The following is a 23,602-nucleotide window of genomic DNA, read 5'->3' as shown; positions in this document are numbered from 1 at the left end:
TGTGTCTTCAGTCTAGTGGGTGGTTGTGTCTTCAGTCTAGTGGGTGGTTGTGTCTTCAGTCTAGTGGGTGGTTGTGTCTTCAGTCCAGTGGGTGGTTGTACAGTAAACAGCTGCTGCTTCCAGTCTTCCATACTTCTTCTAACTTCTTCATACCTTCATCAAGTAGAGAAACATCTCAGTGGAGTCGATCTATAAGCTAGCAGCATCTGGTTGTTATAAGAGGCTACATTTCTCTGATCTAAGAAGGACAGAGAGATCAACATAATTGGTCAAAGGCCTATCTAATTGGTTGGCTATCTAACCAGGCTGTAGGCTACGAATAATTGGAATAATCATTGTTTCATTCAGAAATCTTCCCATTTTTAGCTTGTCTGAACAAAATAAAATCCCCAAATGGCACCTGGCACCCTATGTAGTGCACTACTTTTAACCAGTGCCCTATTTGGACCCTATTCCCTATATAGTGCACTACTTATGACCAGAGCCCTATTTGGACCCTATTCCCTATATAGTGCACTACTTATGACCAGAGCCCTATTTGGACCCTATTCCCTATGTAGTGCACTACTTATGACCAGAGCCCTATGGGGACCCTATTCCCTATATAGTGCACTACTTATGACCAGAGCCCTGTGGGGACCCTATTCCCTGTATAGTGCACTACTTTCCCTGTAGCTCAGTTGGTAGAGCATGGTGTTTGCAACACCAGGGTTGTGGGTTCGATTCCCACGGGGGGCCAGAACTGACATTTTTTTATGAAATGTATGCATTCACTCCTGTAAGTCGCTCTGGATAAGAGCGTCTGCTAAATGACTAAAATGTTATAATGTAAAATGTACTTATGACCAGAGACCTATGGGGACCCTATTCCCTGTATAGTGCACTACTTTTGACCAGAGCCCTATGGGGACCCTATTCCCTATATAGTGCACTACTTATGACCAGAGACCTATGGGGACCCTATTCCCTGTATAGTGCACTACTTTTGACCAGAGCCCTATGGGGACCCTATTCCCTATATAGTGCACTACTAATGACCAGAGACCTATGGGGACCCTATTCCCTATATAGTGCACTACTTATGACCAGAGACCTATGGGGACCCTATTCCCTGTATAGTGCACTACTTTTGACCAGAGCCCTATGGGGACCGGGACCCTATTCCCTGTATAGTGCACTACTTATGACCAGAGACCTATGGGGACCCTATTCCCTATGTAGTGCACTACTTATGACCAGAGCCCTGTGGGGACCCTATTCCCTGTATAGTGCACTACTTTCCCTGTAGCTCAGTTGGTAGAGCATGGTGTTTGCAACACCAGGGTTGTGGGTTCGATTCCCACAGGGGGCCAGCACTGACATTTTTTTATGAAATGTATGCATTCACTCCTGTAAGTCGCTCTGGATAAGAGCGTCTGCTAAATGACTAAAATGTTATAATGTAAAATGTACTTATGACCAGAGACCTATGGGGACCCTATTCCCTGTATAGTGCACTACTTTTGACCAGAGCCCTATGGGGACCCTATTCCCTATATAGTGCACTACTTATGACCAGAGACCTATGGGGACCCTATTCCCTGTATAGTGCACTACTTTTGACCAGAGCCCTATGGGGACCGGGACCCTATTCCCTGTATAGTGCACTACTTATGACCAGAGACCTATGGGGACCCTATTCCCTGTATAGTGCACTACTTTTGACCAGAGCCCTATGGGGACCCTATTCCCTATATAGTGCACTACTTATGACCAGAGACCTATGGGGACCCTATTCCCTGTATAGTGCACTACTTTTGACCAGAGCCCTATGGGGACCCTATTCCCTATATAGTGCACTACTAATGACCAGAGACCTATGGGGACCCTATTCCCTATATAGTGCACTACTTATGACCAGAGACCTATGGGGACCCTATTCCCTGTATAGTGCACTACTTTTGACCAGAGCCCTATGGGGACCGGGACCCTATTCCCTGTATAGTGCACTACTTATGACCAGAGACCTATGGGGACCCTATTCCCTATATAGTGCACTACTTATGACCAGAGACCTATGGGGACCCTATTCCCTGTATAGTGCACTACTTTTGACCAGAGCCCTATGGGGACCGGGACCCTATTCCCTGTATAGTGCACTACTTATGACCAGAGACCTATGGGGACCCTATTCCCTATGTAGTGCACTACTTATGACCAGAGCCCTGTGGGGACCCTATTCCCTGTATAGTGCACTACTTTCCCTGTAGCTCAGTTGGTAGAGCATGGTGTTTGCAACACCAGGGTTGTGGGTTCGATTCCCACGGGGGGCCAGCACTGACATTTTTTTATGAAATGTATGCATTCACTCCTGTAAGTCGCTCTGGATAAGAGCGTCTGCTAAATGACTAAAATGTTATAATGTAAAATGTACTTATGACCAGAGACCTATGGGGACCCTATTCCCTGTATAGTGCACTACTTTTGACCAGAGCCCTATGGGGACCCTATTCCCTATATAGTGCACTACTTTTGACCAGAGCCCTATGGGGACCCTATTCCCTATATAGTGCACTATTTTTGACCAGAGCCCTAGCTCCACTATATAGGTAACAGGGTACTATTTGGGACACCGAACACCACGCTGTTTTCTCTCAGCGTGCGACAGGTTTATGGAACATGGGACAGGCTGTCATGCATTGAAGTTTTGTTTTTAGTAGGGCCTGTGGTGTAGTGTGGTGTTTAACACATGGATGGCTTGCAATTGCCTGAGATTTTCCATGATAACAAGACCAAGATAATTTAGGATTTAAGATTTACAGATTATTATTTTTAGCCTTTTGCCTGAGTTTAAAACAAACAGAACAGACCGAGGAAGGAAGGAGGAATAGAATGGACAGAAAAAAAGGAGAGCAGACAAATAATTCTTCCAGAAAAGAAGAATCAAAGAGCAAGCCAGCTCTCAGCTGGGTCTGTTAGGGAGTGGGGCTGTATCTTCTCCCCTACCAGAGCAGCCAGCTCTCAGCTGGGTCTGTTAGGGAGTGGGGCTGTATCTTCTCCTCTACCAGAGCAGCTAGCTCTCAGCTGGGTCTGTTAGGGAGTCAGCCTGCGTCCTCTCCCCTACCAGAGCAGCCAGCTCTCACCTGGGTCTGTTAGGGAGTCAGCCTGCATCTTCTCCCCTACCAGAGCAGCCAGCTCTCAGCTGGGTCTGTTAGGGAGTCAGCCTGCGTCCTCTCACCTACCAGAGCAGCCAGCTCTCAGCTGGGTCTGTTAGGGAGTCATGCTGCATCTTCTCCCCTACCAGAGCAGCTAGCTCTCAGCTGGGTCTGTTAGGGAGTCAGCCTGCGTCCTCTCACATACCAGAGCAGCCAGCTCTCAGCTGGGTCTGTTAGGGAGTCAGGCTGTGTCCTCTCCCCTACCAGAGCAGCCAGCTCTCAGCTGGGTCTGTTAGGGAGTCATGCTGCATCTTCTCCCCTACCAGAGCAGCTAGCTCTCAGCTGGGTCTGTTAGGGAGTCAGGCTGCATCCCAAATGGCAACTCTATTAGGTCCTGGTTAAAAGTAGTGCACTATAATAGGGAGGGAATAGGATGCCTTTTGGGACACAGATACTGTATGGATGAGACTTCAAATAGAAGGGGAATTGGCTTATATTGAAAGACCAACAGATGTCTTTGTGAGCCCTTTGTGACTGTTTTCACTGGCTCGCTGCTGATTATTGGAAACCACTGATCTTCTTCATAAAAACATTTGGTTATAGAGAAATGAATTGAACCCAGCTTCATATATATTATGTGATGATATTTTGTATCTTTGCAGATTTGTATAAGAGACTCGTCTAGATGAAAGAGAATACATGTGCCAGCTGTCCCATCAGTCCACAAACTTTGGTCTTCCATGAAGGATGTTTTCCCTGAGGGAGCTAGTTAACTCACCACAAAGGTGTTTGTCTGCAACTCAATTCCCAAATTGCACCATAATCCCTACATAGTAGACTACTTTTGACCAGAGCCCTTATAGGCCTTGGTCAAAAATAGTGCACTATACAGGGAATAGGGTGCCATTTAGAATGCAAACAAACACCTCTGTGGTGTGTGTTAGCTAGCTCCCTCAGTGTGTTCTCATTCCTCTGTGGTGTGTGTTAGCTAGCTCCCTCAGTGTGTTCTCATTCCTCTGTGGTGTGTGTTAGCTAGCTCCCTCAGTGTGTTCTCATTCCTCTGTGGTGTGTGTTAGCTAGCTCCCTCAGTGTGTTCTCATTCCTCTGTGGTGTGTGTTAGCTAGCTCCCTCAGTGTGTTCTCATTCCTCTGTGGTGTGTGTTAGCTAGCTCCCTCAGTGTGTTCTCATTCCTCTGTGGTGTGTGTTAGCTAGCTCCCTCACTGTTTTCTCATTCCTCTGTGGTGTGTGTTAGCTAGCTCCCTCAGTGTGTTCTCATTCCTCTGTGGTGTGTGTTAGCTAGCTCCCTCAGTGTGTTCTCATTCCTCTGTGGTGTGTGTTAGCTAGCTCCCTCAGTGTGTTCTCATTCCCATTCTTGACTTGTTGACGTCCTAGTTACTTCCATCTGAGGCTTTGCGCCAGTTATTCCTGTTGGGGTTTTAGGCTGTGTGGGGCTTCAGGGCAGTCTCATCCAGCAGTTTGAACTGTGAACAGCAGCCACTTGTTCTCTGAGCTGAGCTGAGCTGAGCTGAGCTGAGCTGAGCTGAGCTGAGCTGAGCTGAGCTGAGCTGAGCTGAGCTGAGAGAGAGAGAGAGAGAGAGAGAGAGAGAGAGAGAGAGAGAGAGAGAGAGAGAGAGAGAGAGAGAGAGAGAGAGAGAGAGAGAGAGAGAGAGAGAGAGAGAGAGAGAGAGAGAGAGAGAGAGAGAGAGAGAGAGAGAGAGAGAGAGAGAGAGAGAGAGAGAGAGAGAGAGAGAGAGAGAGAGAGAGAGAGAGAGAGAGAGAGAGAGAGAGAGAGAGAGAGAGAGAGAGAGAGAGAGAGAGAGAGAGAGAGAGAGAGAGAGAGAGAGAGAGAGAGAGAGAGAGAGAGAGAGAGAGAGAGAAAATATCACCCTGTTCTTCTCAGGAATTGGTGTCTTCTGGTTCCAAGGAGACAGACAGACAGGCAGTTTCCTGGCACTGTGAGGTGAGTTGACTCCTTGAGGAGAAGACTCCCTGCATCCCAAATGGCACCAGGGCCCATAGGTATCTGGTCAAACGTAGTGCACTACATAGGGAATAGGGTGCACTGCCAGTTGGGACGCTATCCTCTGTGTGGAGACAGATGGCTAAGGCCATGTATTGTCTTCTCTACAGGTGTCTGCTATATCCGTATTGATGAAAGGCTTCCATCAGACCACCTCATCTAGGTCAGCTCAGAGGGGATGTGTCGTTAAATAACTATGTGGAACACTTTTGAAATGATAGCATCTTTATGTGGATTGTTGTGTATATGGAGCTGTTTATGATGGGTTTGGTCTCCTTTAAGAGAGGTCTAGAAACTGCTGCTGATGGGAGGGAAAATCTGCAAATCTGATTGATTGATTGATTGATGCAGATACATAATGAGACCGTTAACAATAACCACCTCACACTAAAAGAGGTGATGTTTTAGTGGGCGTGCTATGTGTTATTGAATCCAACCTGCTGATACTGGAGAAGCGTCTGGATCATTGTGTTTATATTATGGTTTGTTTTTAGCTGCCTGGAGAAAAAGCAGATCATTCCTATCATTTTTCCATGTATTGGAAGACAGGGTGGAAAAAAGATGACTGTAAACATGACTTTTCCAATGCACCTTTGTAAATGAACTTTGACATGTAATGCTAAATTGCTACTTACTCTTCCATGAAATTCCCTCTGAAGTCTCCAGTGAAGTTGGAAGGTTATAGGTCTAGTATTTTGAACTACACAGAGGACATTGTTCTAAAGCAGTGTCCTAAGAACCTGTGTGGTTAGTATAACCCTTTTCATAATGTAATGTCGGACTATTTCTAATTGACGTTTCTATGTGACGCCACCCACCACCCATCCTAAAATCCTTAAACGGGACCTTCTAAGAAACCAATCCTCAAAGACTGGTCGATTTTTTTCCTTTTTGTCCATTTTTGTATAATAACGGAAGGATCTATAGAATGTTGTATCTTTACAATGGAAGAGTCTATAGAATGTGGTATCTTTACAATGGAAGAGTCTATAGAATGTGGTATCTTTACAATGGAAGAGTCTATAGAATGTGGTATCTTTACAATGGAAGAGTCTATAGAATGTGGTATCTTTACAATGGAAGAGTCTATAGAATGTGGTATCTTTACAATGGAAGAGTCTATAGAATGTGCTATCTTTACAATGGAAGAGTCTATAGAATGTGGTATCTTTACAATGGAAGAGTCTATAGAATGTGGTATCTTTACAATGGAAGAGTCTATAGAATGTGGTATCTTTACAATGGAAGAGTCTATAGAATGTGGTATCTTTACAATGGAAGAGTCTGTAGAATGTTGTATCTTTACAATGGAAGTGTCTATAGAATGTGATATCTTTACAATGGAAGAGTCTATAGAATGTGATATCTTTACAATGGAAGAGTCTATAGAATGTGGTATCTTTACAATGGAAGAGTCTATAGAATGTGGTATCTTTACAATGGAAGAGTCTATAGAATGTGGTATCTTTACAATGGAAGAGTCTATAGAATGTGGTATCTTTACAATGGAAGAGTCTATAGAATGTGGTATCTTTACAATGGAAGAGTCTATAGAATGTGGTATCTACAATGGAAGAGTCTATAGAATGTGGTATCTTTACAATGGAAGAGTCTATAGAATGTGGTATCTTTACAATGGAAGAGTCTATAGAATGTGCTATCTTTACAATGGAAGAGTCTATAGAATGTGGTATCTTTACAATGGAAGAGTCTGTAGAATGTGGTATCTTTACAATGGAAGAGTCTGTAGAATGTTGTATCTTTACAATGGAAGTGTCTATAGAATGTGATATCTTTACAATGGAAGAGTCTATAGAATGTGATATCTTTACAATGGAAGAGTCTATAGAATGTGGTATCTTTACAATGGAAGAGTCTATAGAATGTGGTATCTTTACAATGGAAGAGTCTATAGAATGTGGTATCTTTACAATGGAAGAGTCTATAGAATGTGGTATCTTTACAATGGAAGAGTCTGTAGAATGTTGTATCTTTACAATGGAAGAGTCTATAGAATGTGGTACCTTTACAATTGACGTTAGCCTACAGGTCCTGTGAACTAAATTCTACTCTTTGGCTAATGGCTGTACGTAGACTCTTTGGGAATGCTTGGCTCTCTGAGGAGAAGGCCAATAACGCTTACAGCCACTACCTTTATTTGCTGTTTACTCAGCATCCACTAAGTTATGGCAGCAGGGAAGAATGGAGGTGTGGGGAAAAGAGAGGATTTATTGGTCTGTTGTCTGCGCCGGGAAGAGTCTGGTGCCACTGCCTCTATAAATTACCTCAATACAGGGTGGCGTCAAGAATAGCACCCTATTCCCTGTGTAGTGCATAGGGCTCTCATAGGGCCCTGGTCAAAAGTAGTGCACTATATAGGGAATAGGGAGTCATTTTGGACGTAAGCAGAGAACTGCCACTGATGTTTTTGGCCTTGCAGTGGTTCCGGAAGGAAACATACACAGAGCCTGTCTAACAGTGGTCTAGTCTTAACACAGAGCCTGTCTAACAGTGGTCTAGTCTTAACACAGAGCCTGTCTAACAGTGGTCTAGTCTTAACACGGAGCCTGTCTAACAGTGGTCTAGTCTTAACACAGAGCCTGTCTAACAGTGGTCTAGTCTTAAATCTGTTAAGGTATAGGGGGCAGTATTTTCACGGCCGGATGAAAAATGTACCCAAATTAAACGACCTACTACTCGGGCCCAGAAACTAGAATATGCATATTATTAGTAGATTTGGATAGACAACACTCTGAAGTTTCTATAACTGTTTGAATGATGTCTGTGAGTATAACAGAACTCATATGGCAGGCAAAAACCTGAGAAAAATCCAACCAGTAAGTGGGAAGTCTGAGACTTGTAGTCTTTCAAACCATTGTTTATTGAAACTACAGTGTCTGTGGGGTCATTTTGCACTTCCTAAGGCTTCCACTAGATGTCAACAGTCTTTAGAAAGTTGTTTGAGGCTTCTATGGTGAATTTTGAGGGAATAACAGCCAGTTCAAGCAGTGGACTGTCTGAGGTCATGTAGTTACTTCATGCGCGTTCACACATGGCTAGAATTTTTTATTTTTCTTCTGTAATGAATACGCTATTATCCGTTGGAATATTATCGATTATTTATGTTAAAAACACCCTAAGGATTGATTGTAAACATCGTTTGACATGTTTCTACAAACGGTAATGGAACTTTTGACCTTTCGTCTATTGATTTGCGCTCCCGCATTGTGCCTTTGGAATAGTGTTCTGGACGCGCCAACAAAACGGAGGTATTTGGACATAAAGGATGGACTTTATCGAACAAATGAACATTTCTTGTGGGAGTCCTGTGAGTGCATTCCGCCGAAGATCAGCAAACGTAAGGAAAGATTTATAATACTAATTCTGAGTTTAGTTGACGCCATGACTTGGCGGGTAGCTGTATAGCTTGCATTGATGGCTGAGCTCTGTACTCAGAATATTGAACAATGTGCTTTCTACGTAAAGTTATTTTGAAATCTGACACAGCGGTTGCATTAAGAAGTAGTGTATCTATAATTCTTTAAATAATTGTTATATATTTTGTCAACGTTTATGATGAGTATTTCTGTAAATTAATGTGCACAGTGGTCTAGTCTTAACATAGAGCCTGTCTAACAGTGGTCTAGTCTTAACACAGAGCCTGTCTAACAGTGGACTAGTCTTTGCTGTGATGTCATGTGTTGGAATGGGGAGGCTGCCCTCGCCAAAACCAATGTTCAGGATCATTTTGGAGTACAAGTGATCATGTCAAGTCAAGGCTGACTGACTGAGGGGAATACAGAGGCTGCGTACAAAATGACATTCTATTCACTACCTACCCCAGAGGGTTCCTGCCTGGTCAAAAATAATGCACTAGATGGGGACTAGGTTGCCATTTCAGACCTAAACAGAGTGAGTGGACAACGTAAGACTTGAAGGAACATGAAACATGCTGTTTCCATGGTGGAGTGATGTGATGGGTCAGTGGTCAGCTATGTGTCCTCTTCCTGCTGTCCATGAGGCGCCAGGGTTTTTAAGGGACAACACAGACAGACAGTTGAGTGTGTCTACAGACAGACAGTTGAGTGTGTCTACAGTGACGCACTGGCCGCGTCCTAAATGGCACACTATTCCCCATGTAGTGCACTACTTTTGACCAGGGCCCATATATGACGCCCCTATAGGCCCTAGTCAAAAGTAGTGCACTAGATAGGGACTAGGGTGCCATTTGGGATTCATATATTTCAGTTCCCCGTCCAGAGCTTCCGGTGACAGTTCCCCGTCCAGAGCTTCCGACGACAGTTCCCCGTCCAGAGCTTCCGGTGACAGTTCCCCGTCCAGAGCTTCCGGCGACTGTTCCCCGTCCAGAGCTTCCGACGACAGTTCCCCGTCCAGAGCTTCCGGTGACAGTTCCCCGTCCAGAGCTTCCGGCGACAGTTCCCCGTCCAGTGCTTCCGGCGACATCCTACAGTCTGGAACCGAGAGAGACGGCCTACAGTCCGGAACCGAGAGAGACGGCCTACAGTCCGGAACCGAGAGAGACGGCCTACAGTCCAGAACCGAGAGAGTCGGCCTACAGTCCGGAGCCGGCGCAGCCAGAGTCGGTCTACAGTCCGGAGCCGGCGCAGCCAGAGTCGCCCTACAGTCCGGACCCGGCGCAGCCAGAGTCGCCCTTCAGTCCGGAGCTCCCAGAGTCGCCCGCCAGTCCGAGGTCTCCAGCGATGCGCATCAACCCGAGGTCTCCAGCGACGCGCCTTAGCCCTGAGCCTTCAGCGGGGGTGGACAGGTTAGGTTGGGTACTAAGGCCGGAGCCTGAGCCACCTCCGTAGTAGGAGGATTGGGGAGGGGGGGATGTAGCACAAGAACTGTCGGTGACGGTGGCCACCCTCCCTTCCCTCCCTTTAGTTTGGGTTTATTTTTGTGTTTTTTATGTTTAGGTGCATCCGGGGTCTGCACCTTTGGGGGGGGGGGGGGGTACTGTCCCGTCCTGACCAGTATAAGGGGTTATTTGTTATTGTAGTTTGGTCAGGACGTGGCAGGGGTGTGTTTGTTTTGTGTTGTCAGGGTTTTTGGGTAGTGTTCTATGTTTTTTATTTCTATGTTCTATTTTCTAGTTATTCTATTTCTATGTTTAGTTTATTGTTTTGACCTTCAATTGGAGGCAGCTGTTCCTCGTTGCCTCTAATTGAAGGTCCTATTTAGTAGGGGTGTTTTTCCATGGGTTTTGTGGGTAGTTGTTTCTTGTTTAGCTGTGTGCCTGACAGGACTGTTTTCGTCGTTCTTTTTGTTCAGTGTTCATTTATTTTAATAAAGAAGAAAATGAGCATTCACATCCCCGCTGCATTTTGGTCTAATCACTACGACGGCCATGACACATTGCCTCCCTCCTACAATGGAATGGCAGGAACTAAAACAATTTTTTTATTCAAACTAACACGTTGTATCGATGTTTCTCTTGAAATTTAAGCTCACATTTACATTTCAAATCCTTCAGTCCTCCACTCAAGATGTCCTCTTGGCAAATGTATTGCATATATTTCAAATTCAATATGTACACTATATATTCAAAAGTATATGGATTCGGCTATTTCAGCCAAACCCGTTGCTGACAGGTGTATAAAATCGAGCACACAGCCATGCAATCTCCATAGACAAACATTGGCAGTAGAATGGCCTTACTGAAGAGCTCAGTGACTTTCAACGTCGCACTGTCATAGGATGCCACCCTTCCAACAAGTAGGCCGCACAAGCTCACTGAACGGAACAGGACAGGACCACCGAGTGCTGAAGCGCGTAACGCGTAAAAATCGTCTGTCCTCGGTTGCAACACTCACTACCGAGTTCCAAACTGCTTCTGGAAGCAACGTCAGCACAATAATTGTTTGTCGAGAGCTTCATCAAATGGGTTTCCATGGCCGAGCAGCAGCACACAAGCCTAAGATCACCATGCGCAATGCCAGTGATGGGAAATATTAACGCTACAGCAATCAATGACATTCTAGACGATTCTGTGCTTCCAACTTTGTGGCAACAGTTTGGGGAAGGGCCTTTCCTCTTTCAGCATGACAATCCCCCTGTGCATAAAGCCAGGTTCATACAGAAATGGTTTGTTCGAGATCGGTGTGGAAGAACTTGACTGGCCTGCACAGAGCCCTGACCTTAACCCCATCGAAGACCTTTGGGATGAATTGGAATGCCGACTGCGAGCCAGGTTTAATTGCCCAAAATCAGTCCCTGACCTCACTAATGCTCTTGTGGCTGAATGGAAGCAAGTCCCCGCAGCAATGTTCCAACATCTAGTGGAAAGCCTTCCCAGAAGAGTGGAGGCTGTTATAGCAGCAAAGGGGGAACCAACTCCATATTAATATGCCCATGATTTTGGAATGAGATGTTCGACGACCAGGTGTCCACATACTTTTGGTCATGTAGTGTATCATCAGGGCTTTCCCTATTATTATTGTATAGCTACATAGTAAGTCGTGTGATTTTGACAATAGACAAATCAGAACCAGTACTTCCACTTCAGGCCTAAACTGCCAAAACACATGTAGAACGGTTCAGAAGACAGACTATAGGATTTTGCTTGCATCTAATGTGGGTCAGCGAAGCCACAGAGGTCAAAAAGGTGGAGGTGTGTTAAAATTGACGACACACTGTCAAAGCCATAGGTTGCACATATCTGAGAGGTTCCTAAGTTTCCCCCCAAGTATGGGGCTGTGTCCCAAATGCTACCCTATTACTCCCTACAGATGGTACCCTATTACTCTCTACAGATGGTACTGTATTACTCCCTACAGATGGTACTGTATTACTCCCTACAGATGGTACTGTATTACTCCCTACAGATGGTTCCGTATTACTCCCTACAGATGGTTCCGTATTACTCCCTACAGATGGTTCCGTATTACTCTCTACAGATGGTACCGTATTACTCCCTACAGATGGTTCCGTATTACTCCCTACAGATGGTATCCTATTACTCCCTACAGATGGTTCCGTATTACTCCCTACAGATGGTACCGTATTACTCCCTACAGATGGTACTGTATTACTCCCTACAGATGGTACTGTATTACTCCCTACAGATGGTTCTGTATTACTCCCTACAGATGGTACCGTATTACTCCCTACAGATGGTTCCGTATTACTCTCTACAGATGGTATCCTATTACTCCCTACAGATGGTACCCTATTACTCCCTACAGATGGTACCGTATTACTCCCTACAGATGGTACTGCATTACTCCCTACAGATGGTGCTGTATTACTCCCTACAGATGGTACCGTATTACTCCCTACAGATGGTTCCGTATTACTCCCTACAGATGGTACTGTATTACTCCCTACAGATGGTACTGTATTACTCCCTACAGATGGTACCGTATTACTCCCTACAGATGGTTCCATATTACTCCCTACAGATGGTACCGTATTACTCCCTACAGATGGTACCCTATTACTCCCTACAGATGGTACCGTATTACTTCCTACAGATGGTACTGTATTACTCCCTACAGATGGTACCGTATTACTCCCTACAGATGGTACCGTATTACTCCCTACAGATGGTACCGTATTACTCCCTACAGATGGTACTGTATTACTCCCTACAGATGGTACCATATTACTCCCTACCGATGGTACCCTATTACTTCCTACAGATGGTGCTGTATTACTCCCTACAGATGATACCCTATTACTCCCTACAGATGATACCCTATTATTGTAGTGAGTGCATACATTTTCTTACTTTTTCATACTAGCCCCCTTTGGGAATCCAACCTACAACCCTAGCGTTGCAAGTGCCATGCTCTACCAACCAGGGCTCAGGTCAAAAGTAGTGCACTGTTTAGGGAATAGGGTGTCATTTAGGACGAACACTAAGATATTTCCCCCATGTGTAGACACATACATCTTCTTCCTCCTTATGGGTACAAGATTATGGGCTAATATGTCTGATATGGAGCCCAGGAATTTCACTGTAGGCAGCTTAAATAGGGTATTTAATGCATTCACCATCCTCTAGGCTCACCACATAACCACTGGTTGATAGTATTTCCCTTTGTGGTAGGAATAACTGACTCGACTGCACTGTAATTAATGTAGTTAATATTGAATGATATGTCTCTTGCTCCCGAAAGGCGCAGCAGTCTAAGGCAGTGTAAGAGGCGCCAGTGTAAGAGGCGTCACTGAAGTCCCTGGTTCCAATCCAGGCTGTATCACGTCCGGGCCGTGATTGGGAGTCCCATAGGGCTACGCACAATTGGCCCAGCGTCGTCCGGGTTTGACCGGGGTAGGCCATCAAGAAAAATTTGTTCCTAACTGACTTCCCTAGTTAAAAAAAAGGTTAAATAAAAAACAAAACATTATAATTATAATTGAATCATGTACACTACCGGTCATAAGTTTGTGAACACCGACTCATTCAAGGGTTTTTATTTATTCATTTATTTATAGTGACGACATCAAAACTATGAAATCACACATATGGAATCATGTAGTAACCAGAAAAATGTTTAAAAAATCGAAATAAATGTTATATTTGAGATTCTTCAAAGTAGCCACCCTTTGCCTTGATGACAGCTTTGCACATTCTTGGCATTCTCTCAACCAGCTTCATGAGGTAGTCACCTGGAATGCATTTCAATTAACAGGTGTGTCTTGTTTAAAGTTAATTTGTGGAATTTAATGCGTTTCAGCCAATCAGTTGTGTTGTGACAAGGTAGGGTGGTATACAGAAGATAGCCCTATTTGGTAAAATACCAAGTCCATATTATGGCAAGAACAGCTCAAATAAGCAAAGAGAAACGACAGTCCATCATTACTTTAAGACATGGAAGTCAGTCAATACGGAAAATGTCAAGAACTTTGAAAGTTTCTTCAAGTGCAGTCGCAAAAACCATCAAGCGCTATGATGAAACTGGCTCTCGTGAAGGCCGCAACAGGAATGGAAGACCCCAGAGTTACCTCTGCTGCAGACGATAAGTTCATTAGAGTTCCGAGCCTTAGACATTGCAGCCCAAATAAATGCTTCAGAGTTCAAGTAACGGACACATCTCAACATCAACTGTTCAGAGGAGACTGCGTGAATCAGCCCTTCATGGTCAAATTGCTGCAAAGAAACCACTACTAAAGGACACCAATAATAAGAAGAGACTTGCTTGGGCCAAGAAACATGAGAAATTGACATTAGAAATTTGTCCTTTGGTCTGGAGTCCAAATTGGAGATTTTTGGTTCCAACTGCTATGTCTTTGTGAGACGCAGAGTGGGTGAACGGATGATCTCCACATGTGTATTTCCCACCGTGAAGCATGGAGGAGGAGTTATGGTGTGGGGGTGCTTTGCTGGTGACATAGTCTGTGATTTATTTTGAATTCAAAGCACACTTAACCAGCATGGCTACCACAGCATTCTGCAGCGATACGTCATCCCATCTGGTTTGGGCTTAGTGGGACTATAATTTGTTTTTCAACAGGACAATGACCCAACACACCTCCAGGCTGTGTAAGGGCTATTTGACCATGAAGGAGGGTGATGGAGTGCTGCATCAGATGACCTGGCCTCCACAATCCCTCGACCTCAACCGAATTGAGATGGTTTGGGATGAGTCGGACCGCACAGCGAAGGAAAAGCAGCCAACAAGTGCTCAGCATATGTGGGAACTCCTTCAAGATTGTTGGAAAAGTATTCCAGGTGAAGCTGGTTGAGAGAATGCCAAGAGTGTGCAACGCTGTCATCAAGGCAAAGGGTGACTATTTGAAGAATCTCGAATATAAAATATATTTTGATTTGTTTAACACTTTTTTGTTTACTAAATGATTCCATATGTGTTATTTCATAGTTTTGATGTCTTCACTATTATTCTACAATGTAGAAAGTATTAAAAATAAAAACCCTTGAATGAGTAGGTGTTCTAAAACTTTTGACCGGTAGTGTATGGAGATATTCATCAACTGACACCAAAAACCCTGATGAGGCTAAAGGCCCGAAGCACTTTCATCAACTGACACTGTCCTCAAAGAGGAATCTCCTCTTCCCTTCAGACTGCTCCTCAGTTCAGGCACCTTGGTTGAAGAGAGAGGTAGCGGCAAAGTTCCTTTCCCTTCAACTGACAACAAAGGCATCTGGTCCAACCACCTACAGTAGCCTATTTAACCTCTGGGACATGCACTTGAACTGGCTGGTGAAGAACCAGCAGGGCTGATGAGGCAATAACTCTCCACGCTAAAAACAGTCTTTGTGAGAATAGTTCCCCCTTCTGGTGAAGCCCTGCTAAACTAGCCAAATATAAAAATACAAGTTGTATCGACAAGATAATAAAAGTTATTTATTTGTAAATATGCATTTCAGAAATCACAAAATATACTCAAAAATGTATTCCAGTAAGTATTCACACAATGTCATTAAGTGATTTATGATATTTTTCCTATGTAGTATGTTTAACATAGTTTTCCATGTTGCTATAAAAAAAGTTAGACATTCTACAAGGGAAAATATAACGTCACCTTATTGTTATTTAATCAGTTATAGGTCCCTTCTGATCCAGAGTTGAATTTATTTTACAGGGAATCAAACACTAATAAATAAAATCTACACTATTGATCACACAGTTAAACATGTTGGCCTCAGCAACCGAGCACTAATATGTCAACTACAACATCGGGTAGCTTAGTCATAACGCCTGGTCTGCTGTTATTACATGACAGATACAACAAAGTCTTGATCTCATAGCAACAAATAGAAACTTGATGCAAATATCATTATACAGTAGTTCTCTTTAAAAAATAATGTTATACACATGTAATAAACAGACAACGTGACAATGTCTTAACAGCATGGTAGGAGTTTGAACTGAAAAACGTAAATGGTGTGTTTTCTTTCTTCCGTGTCACATCACATCTGCCACCTCCTGAAGCCCATGAACATACTGCAGGCGTAGCAGAGTGTCACCACAAAGGCAAATATCTAGAGGAGAACCAGGACAACAACAAAAAAAGGTTAGGTTAACTCACAGAAAGCCTTGAGCAAGGACACCTAATGGAATAGCAGCAGCTATATAGTACAGCAACATCACTGAACCAACTAGTAGTATAGAACCAGGAGAACAATGACCAAACATTAACTCATGGAATTTAAAGGCCTACAGCTCCTTTTACTGAAAAAACATTGACTTAGATTAGGAGTTTACTACAGAGCTTATGTGTTTGGTCTCCTTGGTAATGAAGTGTTAGGTTCTGAAAATAGCTCTGTGCAGTACAGGAGCTACCGATACAGAAATGGAGGAGGCTGTCAGGACAAAGCACAACATCCGTTCACTCTCAGCAGTAGAACACTGATTCATGTAATACGACCTCACCAAGGCTCTAAAAACATCACTGTGTTACAGTAGTAACAGACTTCTGGGTTTATAATACTGGAACAATAATAACATGTTATAGTAGTAACAGACCTCTGGGTTTATAATACTGGAACAATAATAACATGTTATAGTAGTAACAGACCTCTGGGTTTATAATACAGGAACAATAATAACATGTTATAGTAGTAACAGACCTCTGGGTTTATAATACTGGAACAATAATAACATGTTATAGTAGTAACAGACCTCTGGGTTTATAATACTGGAACAATAATAACATGTTATAGTAGTAACAGACCTCTGGGTTTATAATACTGGAACAATAATAACATGTTATAGTAGTAACAGACCTCTGGGTTTATAATACTGGAACAATAATAACATCACTGTGTTATAGTAGTAACAGACCTCTGGGTTTATAATACAGGAACAATAATAACATGTTATAGTAGTAACAGACCTCTGGGTTTATAATACTGGAACAATAATAACATCACTGTGTTATAGTAGTAACAGACCTCTGGGTTTATAATACTGGAACAATAATAACATGTTATAGTAGTAACAGACCTCTGGGTTTATAATACAGGAACAATAATAACATGTTATAGTAGTAACAGACCTCTGGGTTTATAATACAGGAACAATAATAACATGTTATAGTAGTAACAGACCTCTGGGTTTATAATACTGGAACAATAATAACATGTTATAGTAGTAACAGACCTCTGGGTTTATAATACTGGAACAATAATAACATGTTATAGTAGTAACAGACCTCTGGGTTTATAATACTGGAACAATAATAACATGTTATAGTAGTAACAGACCTCTGGGTTTATAATACTGGAAGAATCGATTCCAATAACTGATCGTTTGCTTGTTTGCCTGGAGTGCCAGATGAGTAGGTTGTCATTAGTTACCACAAAGTCATAATTATGGCTAAACCACACCGATTTCTACAATTTATCTTCTTCATCTGATTTAAACCTTATATTAAGATCAAAAAGATTATTTTTATTTTCATGTATTTTTACGATATAAACAATTTTGACTTTGGTAACTAGTGACAACCAGATGGGCAGGGTTTGCAGTTCTGGAAACGTTATATTGGTTAATCAACCCAGGCAAACTCAAACAGACACGTACAGTATGAAGAATTTGAATTAAAAGCCTGGTCTGATCAGTGAACCATTTGCATTACAGATAGCCTTGACATTTTGTGTTAGTGTACACTGACCGTAGCTGCCACATTAATACTGTATTGTCTGTTGTCCAGGAAGGTGAGTATATTTCCACTAGGGGCTGTTACACATCCTGGTATGGAGCTGTTGGTGCTACTGATGACCCCTCTGGCAGCCGTAACAGCAGCCTCCAGCACCAAGGCACTGAAGTAGAACAGCAGTGCTGTGAAGTGGTACAGCACATCCTGCAATGAAGATGGAAAGACAGGGTTATAATATGGATTGAGAGTAGTCAGGTCTCGTTGAATGTATTGAGAAAATCACGTGTGATAGGGGTTTACAGTAAGAGACCGGCCACCTCCCAGAGAGATAGGGGTTACAGTAAGAGACCGGCCACCTCCCAGAGAGATAGGGGGTTACAGTAAGAGACCGGCCTCCTCCCAGAGAGATAGGGGGTTACAGTAAGAGACCGGCCACCTTCCAGAGAGATAGGGGGTTACAGTAAGAGACCGGCCACCTCCCAGAGAGATGGGGGTTACAGTAAGAGACCGGCCGCCTCCCAGAGAGATAGGGGGTTACAGTAAGAGACCGGCCGCCTCCCAGAGAGATAGGGGGTTACAGTAAGAGACCGGCCACCTTCCAGAGAGATAGGGGTTTACAGTAAGAGACCGGCCGCCTTCCAGATAGGGGGTTACAGTAAGAGACCGGCCGCCTTCCAGATAGGGGGTTACAGTAAGAGACCGGCCACCTTCCAGATAGATAGGGGGTTACAGTAAGAGACCGTCTGCCTCCCAGAGAGATAAGGTTACAGTAAGAGACCGGCCACCTTCCAGATAGATAGGGGGTTACAGTAAGAGACCGGCCGCCTCCCAGAGAGATAGGGGGTTACAGTAAGAGACCGTCTGCCTCCCAGAGAGATAGGGGTTTACAGTAAGAGACCGTCTGCCTCCCAGAGAGATAGGGGTTTACAGTAAGAGACCAGCCACCTCCCAGAGAGATAGGGGGTTACAGTAAGAGACCGGCCACCTCCCAGAGAGATAGGGGTTACAGTAAGAGACGGGCCGCCTCCCAGATAGATAGGGGGTTACAGTAAGAGACCGGCCACCTCCCAGAGAGATAGGGGGTTACAGTAAGAGACCGGCCACCTCCCAGAGAGATAGGGGGTTACAGTAAGAGACCGTCTGCCTCCCAGAGAGATAGGGGGTTACAGTAAGAGACCGTCTGCCTCCCAGATAGATAGGGGGTTACAGTAAGAGACCGTCTGCCTCCCAGATAGATAGGGGGTTACAGTAAGAGACCGGCTGCCTCCCAGATAGATAGGGGGTTACAGTAAGAGACCGGCTGCCTCCCAAATGGCACCCTACTACTATATAGTGCACTATCTTTGACCTACGTTTGACCTGAGCCTTATGAATAAGGGTGCAATTTCGTAGGTAGCCACAGACTCCCTTCTGTTGACAATGGGGACTCAGAGCCCACAGACTGGCTATTGTCTGGTGTGAGCTCACTATTCTCTCAGTAGCTGTGTCACAAGCTTTGTTTTCTCATCGTCTATGAGACGACAACACACACACACACACACACACACACACGACTACATTTAGGAGAAGAACTGGAGCCTGGTGGGTCTGAGGCCGGTCTGTGGATAGGTCCCAAATGGTACTCTACTCCCTATATAGTGCACTACTATCGACCAGGGTCATTTGGGACGCAGACTGTGTCAGTACTGTACTGTAGCTAGTAGTGTAGGCAGTACCCTTCAAGTCAACCTCTAGTGCAGTCAGTCATTAGTACTTCATGCTCATTATTAGTTCATGTGTAAGTGTGGCAAAGTCATTTTGGATAAAAGCGTCTGCTAAATGGCAGAAATATAATTAAAATATGAAAGTGTTAATACATGTGCAAAAAGCATTGAGGATACATTAGGCACAGCAGCAGCAGAGCTGGGATCAGGACCAGTAGCGATAGCAGCAGAGCTGGGATCAGGGCCAGTAGGAATAGCAGCAGAGCTGGGATCAGGGCCAGCAGCAGCAGAGCTGGGATCAGGGCCAGCAGGAATAGCAGCAGTAGAGCTGGGATCAGGGCCAGCAGCAGCAGAGCTGGGATCAGGGCCAGTAGGAATAGCAGCAGAGCTGGGATCGGGGCCAGCAGCAGTAGCAGCAGAGCTGGGATCAGGGCCAGCAGGAATAGCAGCAGCAGAGCTGGGATCAGGGCCAGTAGCAGCAGCAGAGCTGGGATCAGGGCCAGTAGCGATAGCAGCAGAGCTGGGATCAGGGCCAGTAGCAGCAGCAGAGCTGGGATCAGGGCCAGTAGCAGCAGAGCTGGGATCAGGGCCAGCAGCGATAGCAGCAGAGCTGGGATCAGGGCCAGCAGCAGAGCTGGGATCAGGGCCAGCAGCGATAGCAGCAGAGCTGGGATCAGGGCCAGCAGCGATAGCAGCAGAGCTGGGATCAGGGCCAGCAGCGATAGCAGCAGAGCTGGGATCAGGGCCAGCAGCGATAGCAGCAGAGCTGGGATCAGGGCCAGCAGCGATAGCAGCAGAGCTGGGATCAGGGCCAGCAGCGATAGCAGCAGAGCTGGGATCAGGGCCAGTAGCGATAGCAGCAGAGCTGGGATCAGGGCCAGTAGCGATAGCAGCAGAGCTAGGATCAGGGCCAGTAGCAGCAGAGCTGGGATCGGGGCCAGCAGCAGCAGAGCTGGGATCGGGGCCAGCAGCAGCAGAGCTGGGATCGGGGCCAGCAGCAGCAGAGCTGGGATCGGGGCCAGCAGCAGCAGAGCTGCTGTATAGTAGAGCAGCTCTCTAATGTTTCAGTGTGTCTGGTCAGTGTTGATACCTGCATGTAGAGGCACGCTCATGACTAAAGTTGTGATGAGATCATACTCAGTAGGTGTGGTGCAGAGTGTTACACACACACACACACACACACACACACACACACACACACACAGTACTGTAATTAGGACTATGAAGGAGCAGGATTGTTCTACATCTGTAGTGACATGACACTGAATGGAATATCCTTTCAGGAGTTTAGGGGAACTGCTATGGAGTCAGCAGCATTTCAATGAGGCTCCTGAAGAACATGGTCTCCTGATTATTCTAAAGATATTGTGTTTGATTTGCAGGGTGATCTCCAAATTCATCACATTCATATAGCAAATGTCCAGACTGAAGACTACTATTTATTTATCATTTGAATTGTGTTTAGTGCCGAGGTGGAACTAAACCCTGCACCAACCAGTAGCTCTCCAGGACTGGAGTTGGACAGCCCTGAAGTGATAAACCAAACAGACCAGGAAGACTGGAGTTGGACAGCCCTGAAGTGTTAAACCAAACAGACCAGGAAGACTGGAGTTGGACAGCCCTGAAGTGACAAACCAAACAGACCAGGAAGACTGGAGCTGGACAGCCCTGAAGTGTTAAACCAAACAGACCAGGAAGACTGGAGTTGGACAGCCCTGAAGTGACCAACCAAACAGACCAGGAAGACTGGAGTTGGACAGCCCTGAAGTGACCAACCAAACAGACCAGGAAGACTGGAGTTGGACAGCCCTGAAGTGACCAACCAAACAGACCAGGAAGACTGGAGTTGGACAGCCCTGAAGTGACCAACCAAACAGACCAGGAAGACTGGAGTTGGACAGCCCTGAAGTGACCAACCAAACAGACCAGGAAGACTGGAGTTGGACAGCCCTGAAGTAACCAACCAAACAGACCAGGAAGACTGGAGTTGGACAGCCCTGAAGTGACCAACCAAACAGACCAGGAAGACTGGAGTTGGACAGCCCTGAAGTGACCAACCAAACAGACCAGGAAGACTGGAGTTGGACAGCCCTGAAGTGTTAAACCAAACAGACCAGGAAGACTGGAGCTGGACAGCCCTGAAGTGTTAAACCAAACAGACCAGGAAGACTGGAGTTGGACAGCCCTGAAGTGTTAAACCAAACAGACCAGGAAGACTCTACCTCTGATAAAGATGTCATGTGACGTCAGAAAATGTGTTGTTTTTTGTGACCTGTTCCTTGGGTAATCCTCGTCACTAGACTCACCATCAGGTTCCAGTCAGTGTTGATTCTGTCAGCCAAGCCCAGGAGGAAGAGGAGGAGGTACACGCTGGAACAGAAGAACGTGCTGACAGAGACAAACATCACCCAGCCCTGTAGCAGGGGCACGGGCACGTTGGAGGAGGCCACCAGGATCCATACTAACCCTCCAAATATCTGGATGAACAGAATAGAGAACATTTGTTAGACAAGTCATCATACGTGAGACTGATTGATATTTGTGACATAATAAATGCTTTAAGAATAACAAGACTGTTTGACCAGACTGTGAGATCTGATCATGACATGAATGACAGTTTATTTAAAATGCATCATAGGCCTGATACAGGGTACGATTTCCATGTGTGAAAAGTAGCAGGCTGTTATTGAACTGAATACAGATTATTTATAGGCCTAAAAGGAGCAGGCTGTTATTGAACTGAATACAGATTATTTATAGGCCTAAAAGGAGCAGGCTGTTATTGAACTGAATACAGATTATTTATAGGCCTAAAAGGAGCAGGCTGTTATTGAACTGAATACAGATTATTTATAGGCCTAAAAGGAGCAGGCTGTTATTGAACTGAATACAGATTATTTATAGGCCTAAAAGGAGCAGGCTGTTATTGAACTGAATACAGATTATTTATAGGCCTAAAAGGAGCAGGCTGTTATTGAACTGAATACAGATTATTTTTAGGCCTAAAAGGAGCAGGCTGTTATTGAACTGAATACAGATTATTTATAGGCCTAAAAGGAGCAGGCTGTTATTGAACTGAATACAGATTATTTATAGGCCTAAAAGGAGCAGGCTGTTATTAAACTGAATACAGATTATTTATAGGCCTAAAAGGAGCAGGCTGTTATTGAACTGAATACAGATTATTTATAGGCCTAAAAGGAGCAGGCTGTTATTGAACTGAATACAGATTATTTATAGGCCTAAAAGGAGCAGGCTGTTATTGAACTGAATACAGATTATTTATAGGCCTAAAAGGAGCAGGCTGTTATTGAACTGAATACAGATTATTTATAGGCCTAGTAGCACACTGCTATACTATTTAGCTGGAGAACAGTTGTATCTATTTTATCGTTCACTTCACAATGACAAAATGTACAGTATGTTCTGATCCTATCACTACTACACTATCAGATTGTACAATAGGGAGTTGCCTATATGCCGTTAGTAAAACACAGCCGAAGTACAGTAATGACTGAACTCCCATTACTATGACGCTACCTGCCTGGCTCCTCTGATAGCGGCATACGTAACTTCCTGTGCGATGAAAAAGAAAATCCTAAAACTCTAATGAACAAAATAAACTAAACAGGATTAAGAGACTATCGATTAGACTGCAGTTTCCCCAATTAGGCCACTTCAAACAAGGGTGTAACCAGAATCTATCTGACCACCGATGGTGTTTTTGCTTACAAAACTCGTAGTCAGAAATAGAGATGTGACACTCACAATTTCCAAGCAGATCAGAGCACCGGAGTACGTCCTCAATATTTGTAGTCCCAATGGCAAAGATATCGTCGGCTCTGGGAATGCTGTCGCCGCAGGATTCGTCGCTGGCTCCGACATCCTTCCCGTCTTGTATCTCGACAAAGGACACCAACTCAGGCAAATTCTTCTGCAGTCATGTGTCCCTAACTGGTCGAACAGGTGCACGGCTCCTCCCTTCACTTTATCCAACTCTACCCGCCCGCAGAGTGGAGGCAGTCGCAGTTACCGCAATACCACACCTCGATCTCTCTGTCGCGACTCGCTAAAGATGAATCTGCTACGAATTGAACGTGCCTGAGAAAATGAGAGAGAGGCTCTACTATAGAATCCCTTTCCAGAAAAAAAGACGATAC

At 44.6% G+C, this 23,602-nt stretch overlaps 1 protein-coding gene across 1 annotated transcript; it reads right to left on the bottom strand.

The window, feature by feature from the left end:
- Nucleotides 1-15,460: 15,460 nt before the first annotated feature.
- On the bottom strand, nt 15,461-23,602 carry LOC115190896 (protein MAL2). The gene is made up of 4 exons (XM_029748922.1): nt 23,211-23,602; nt 21,749-21,919; nt 17,755-17,943; nt 15,461-16,120 (listed from the first exon to the last, which is right to left on the bottom strand). Exons 1-4 carry the CDS (start codon nt 23,325-23,327, stop codon nt 16,049-16,051), a joined length of 549 nt encoding a protein of 182 aa, XP_029604782.1. The 5' UTR covers nt 23,328-23,602; the 3' UTR covers nt 15,461-16,048.

This window comes from Salmo trutta, unplaced genomic scaffold, assembly GCF_901001165.1.
Source record: "Salmo trutta unplaced genomic scaffold, fSalTru1.1, whole genome shotgun sequence".
In the NCBI taxonomy this organism is placed as follows: domain Eukaryota; kingdom Metazoa; phylum Chordata; class Actinopteri; order Salmoniformes; family Salmonidae; genus Salmo; species Salmo trutta.
This window is presented reverse-complemented; position numbering and strand designations above follow the sequence as displayed.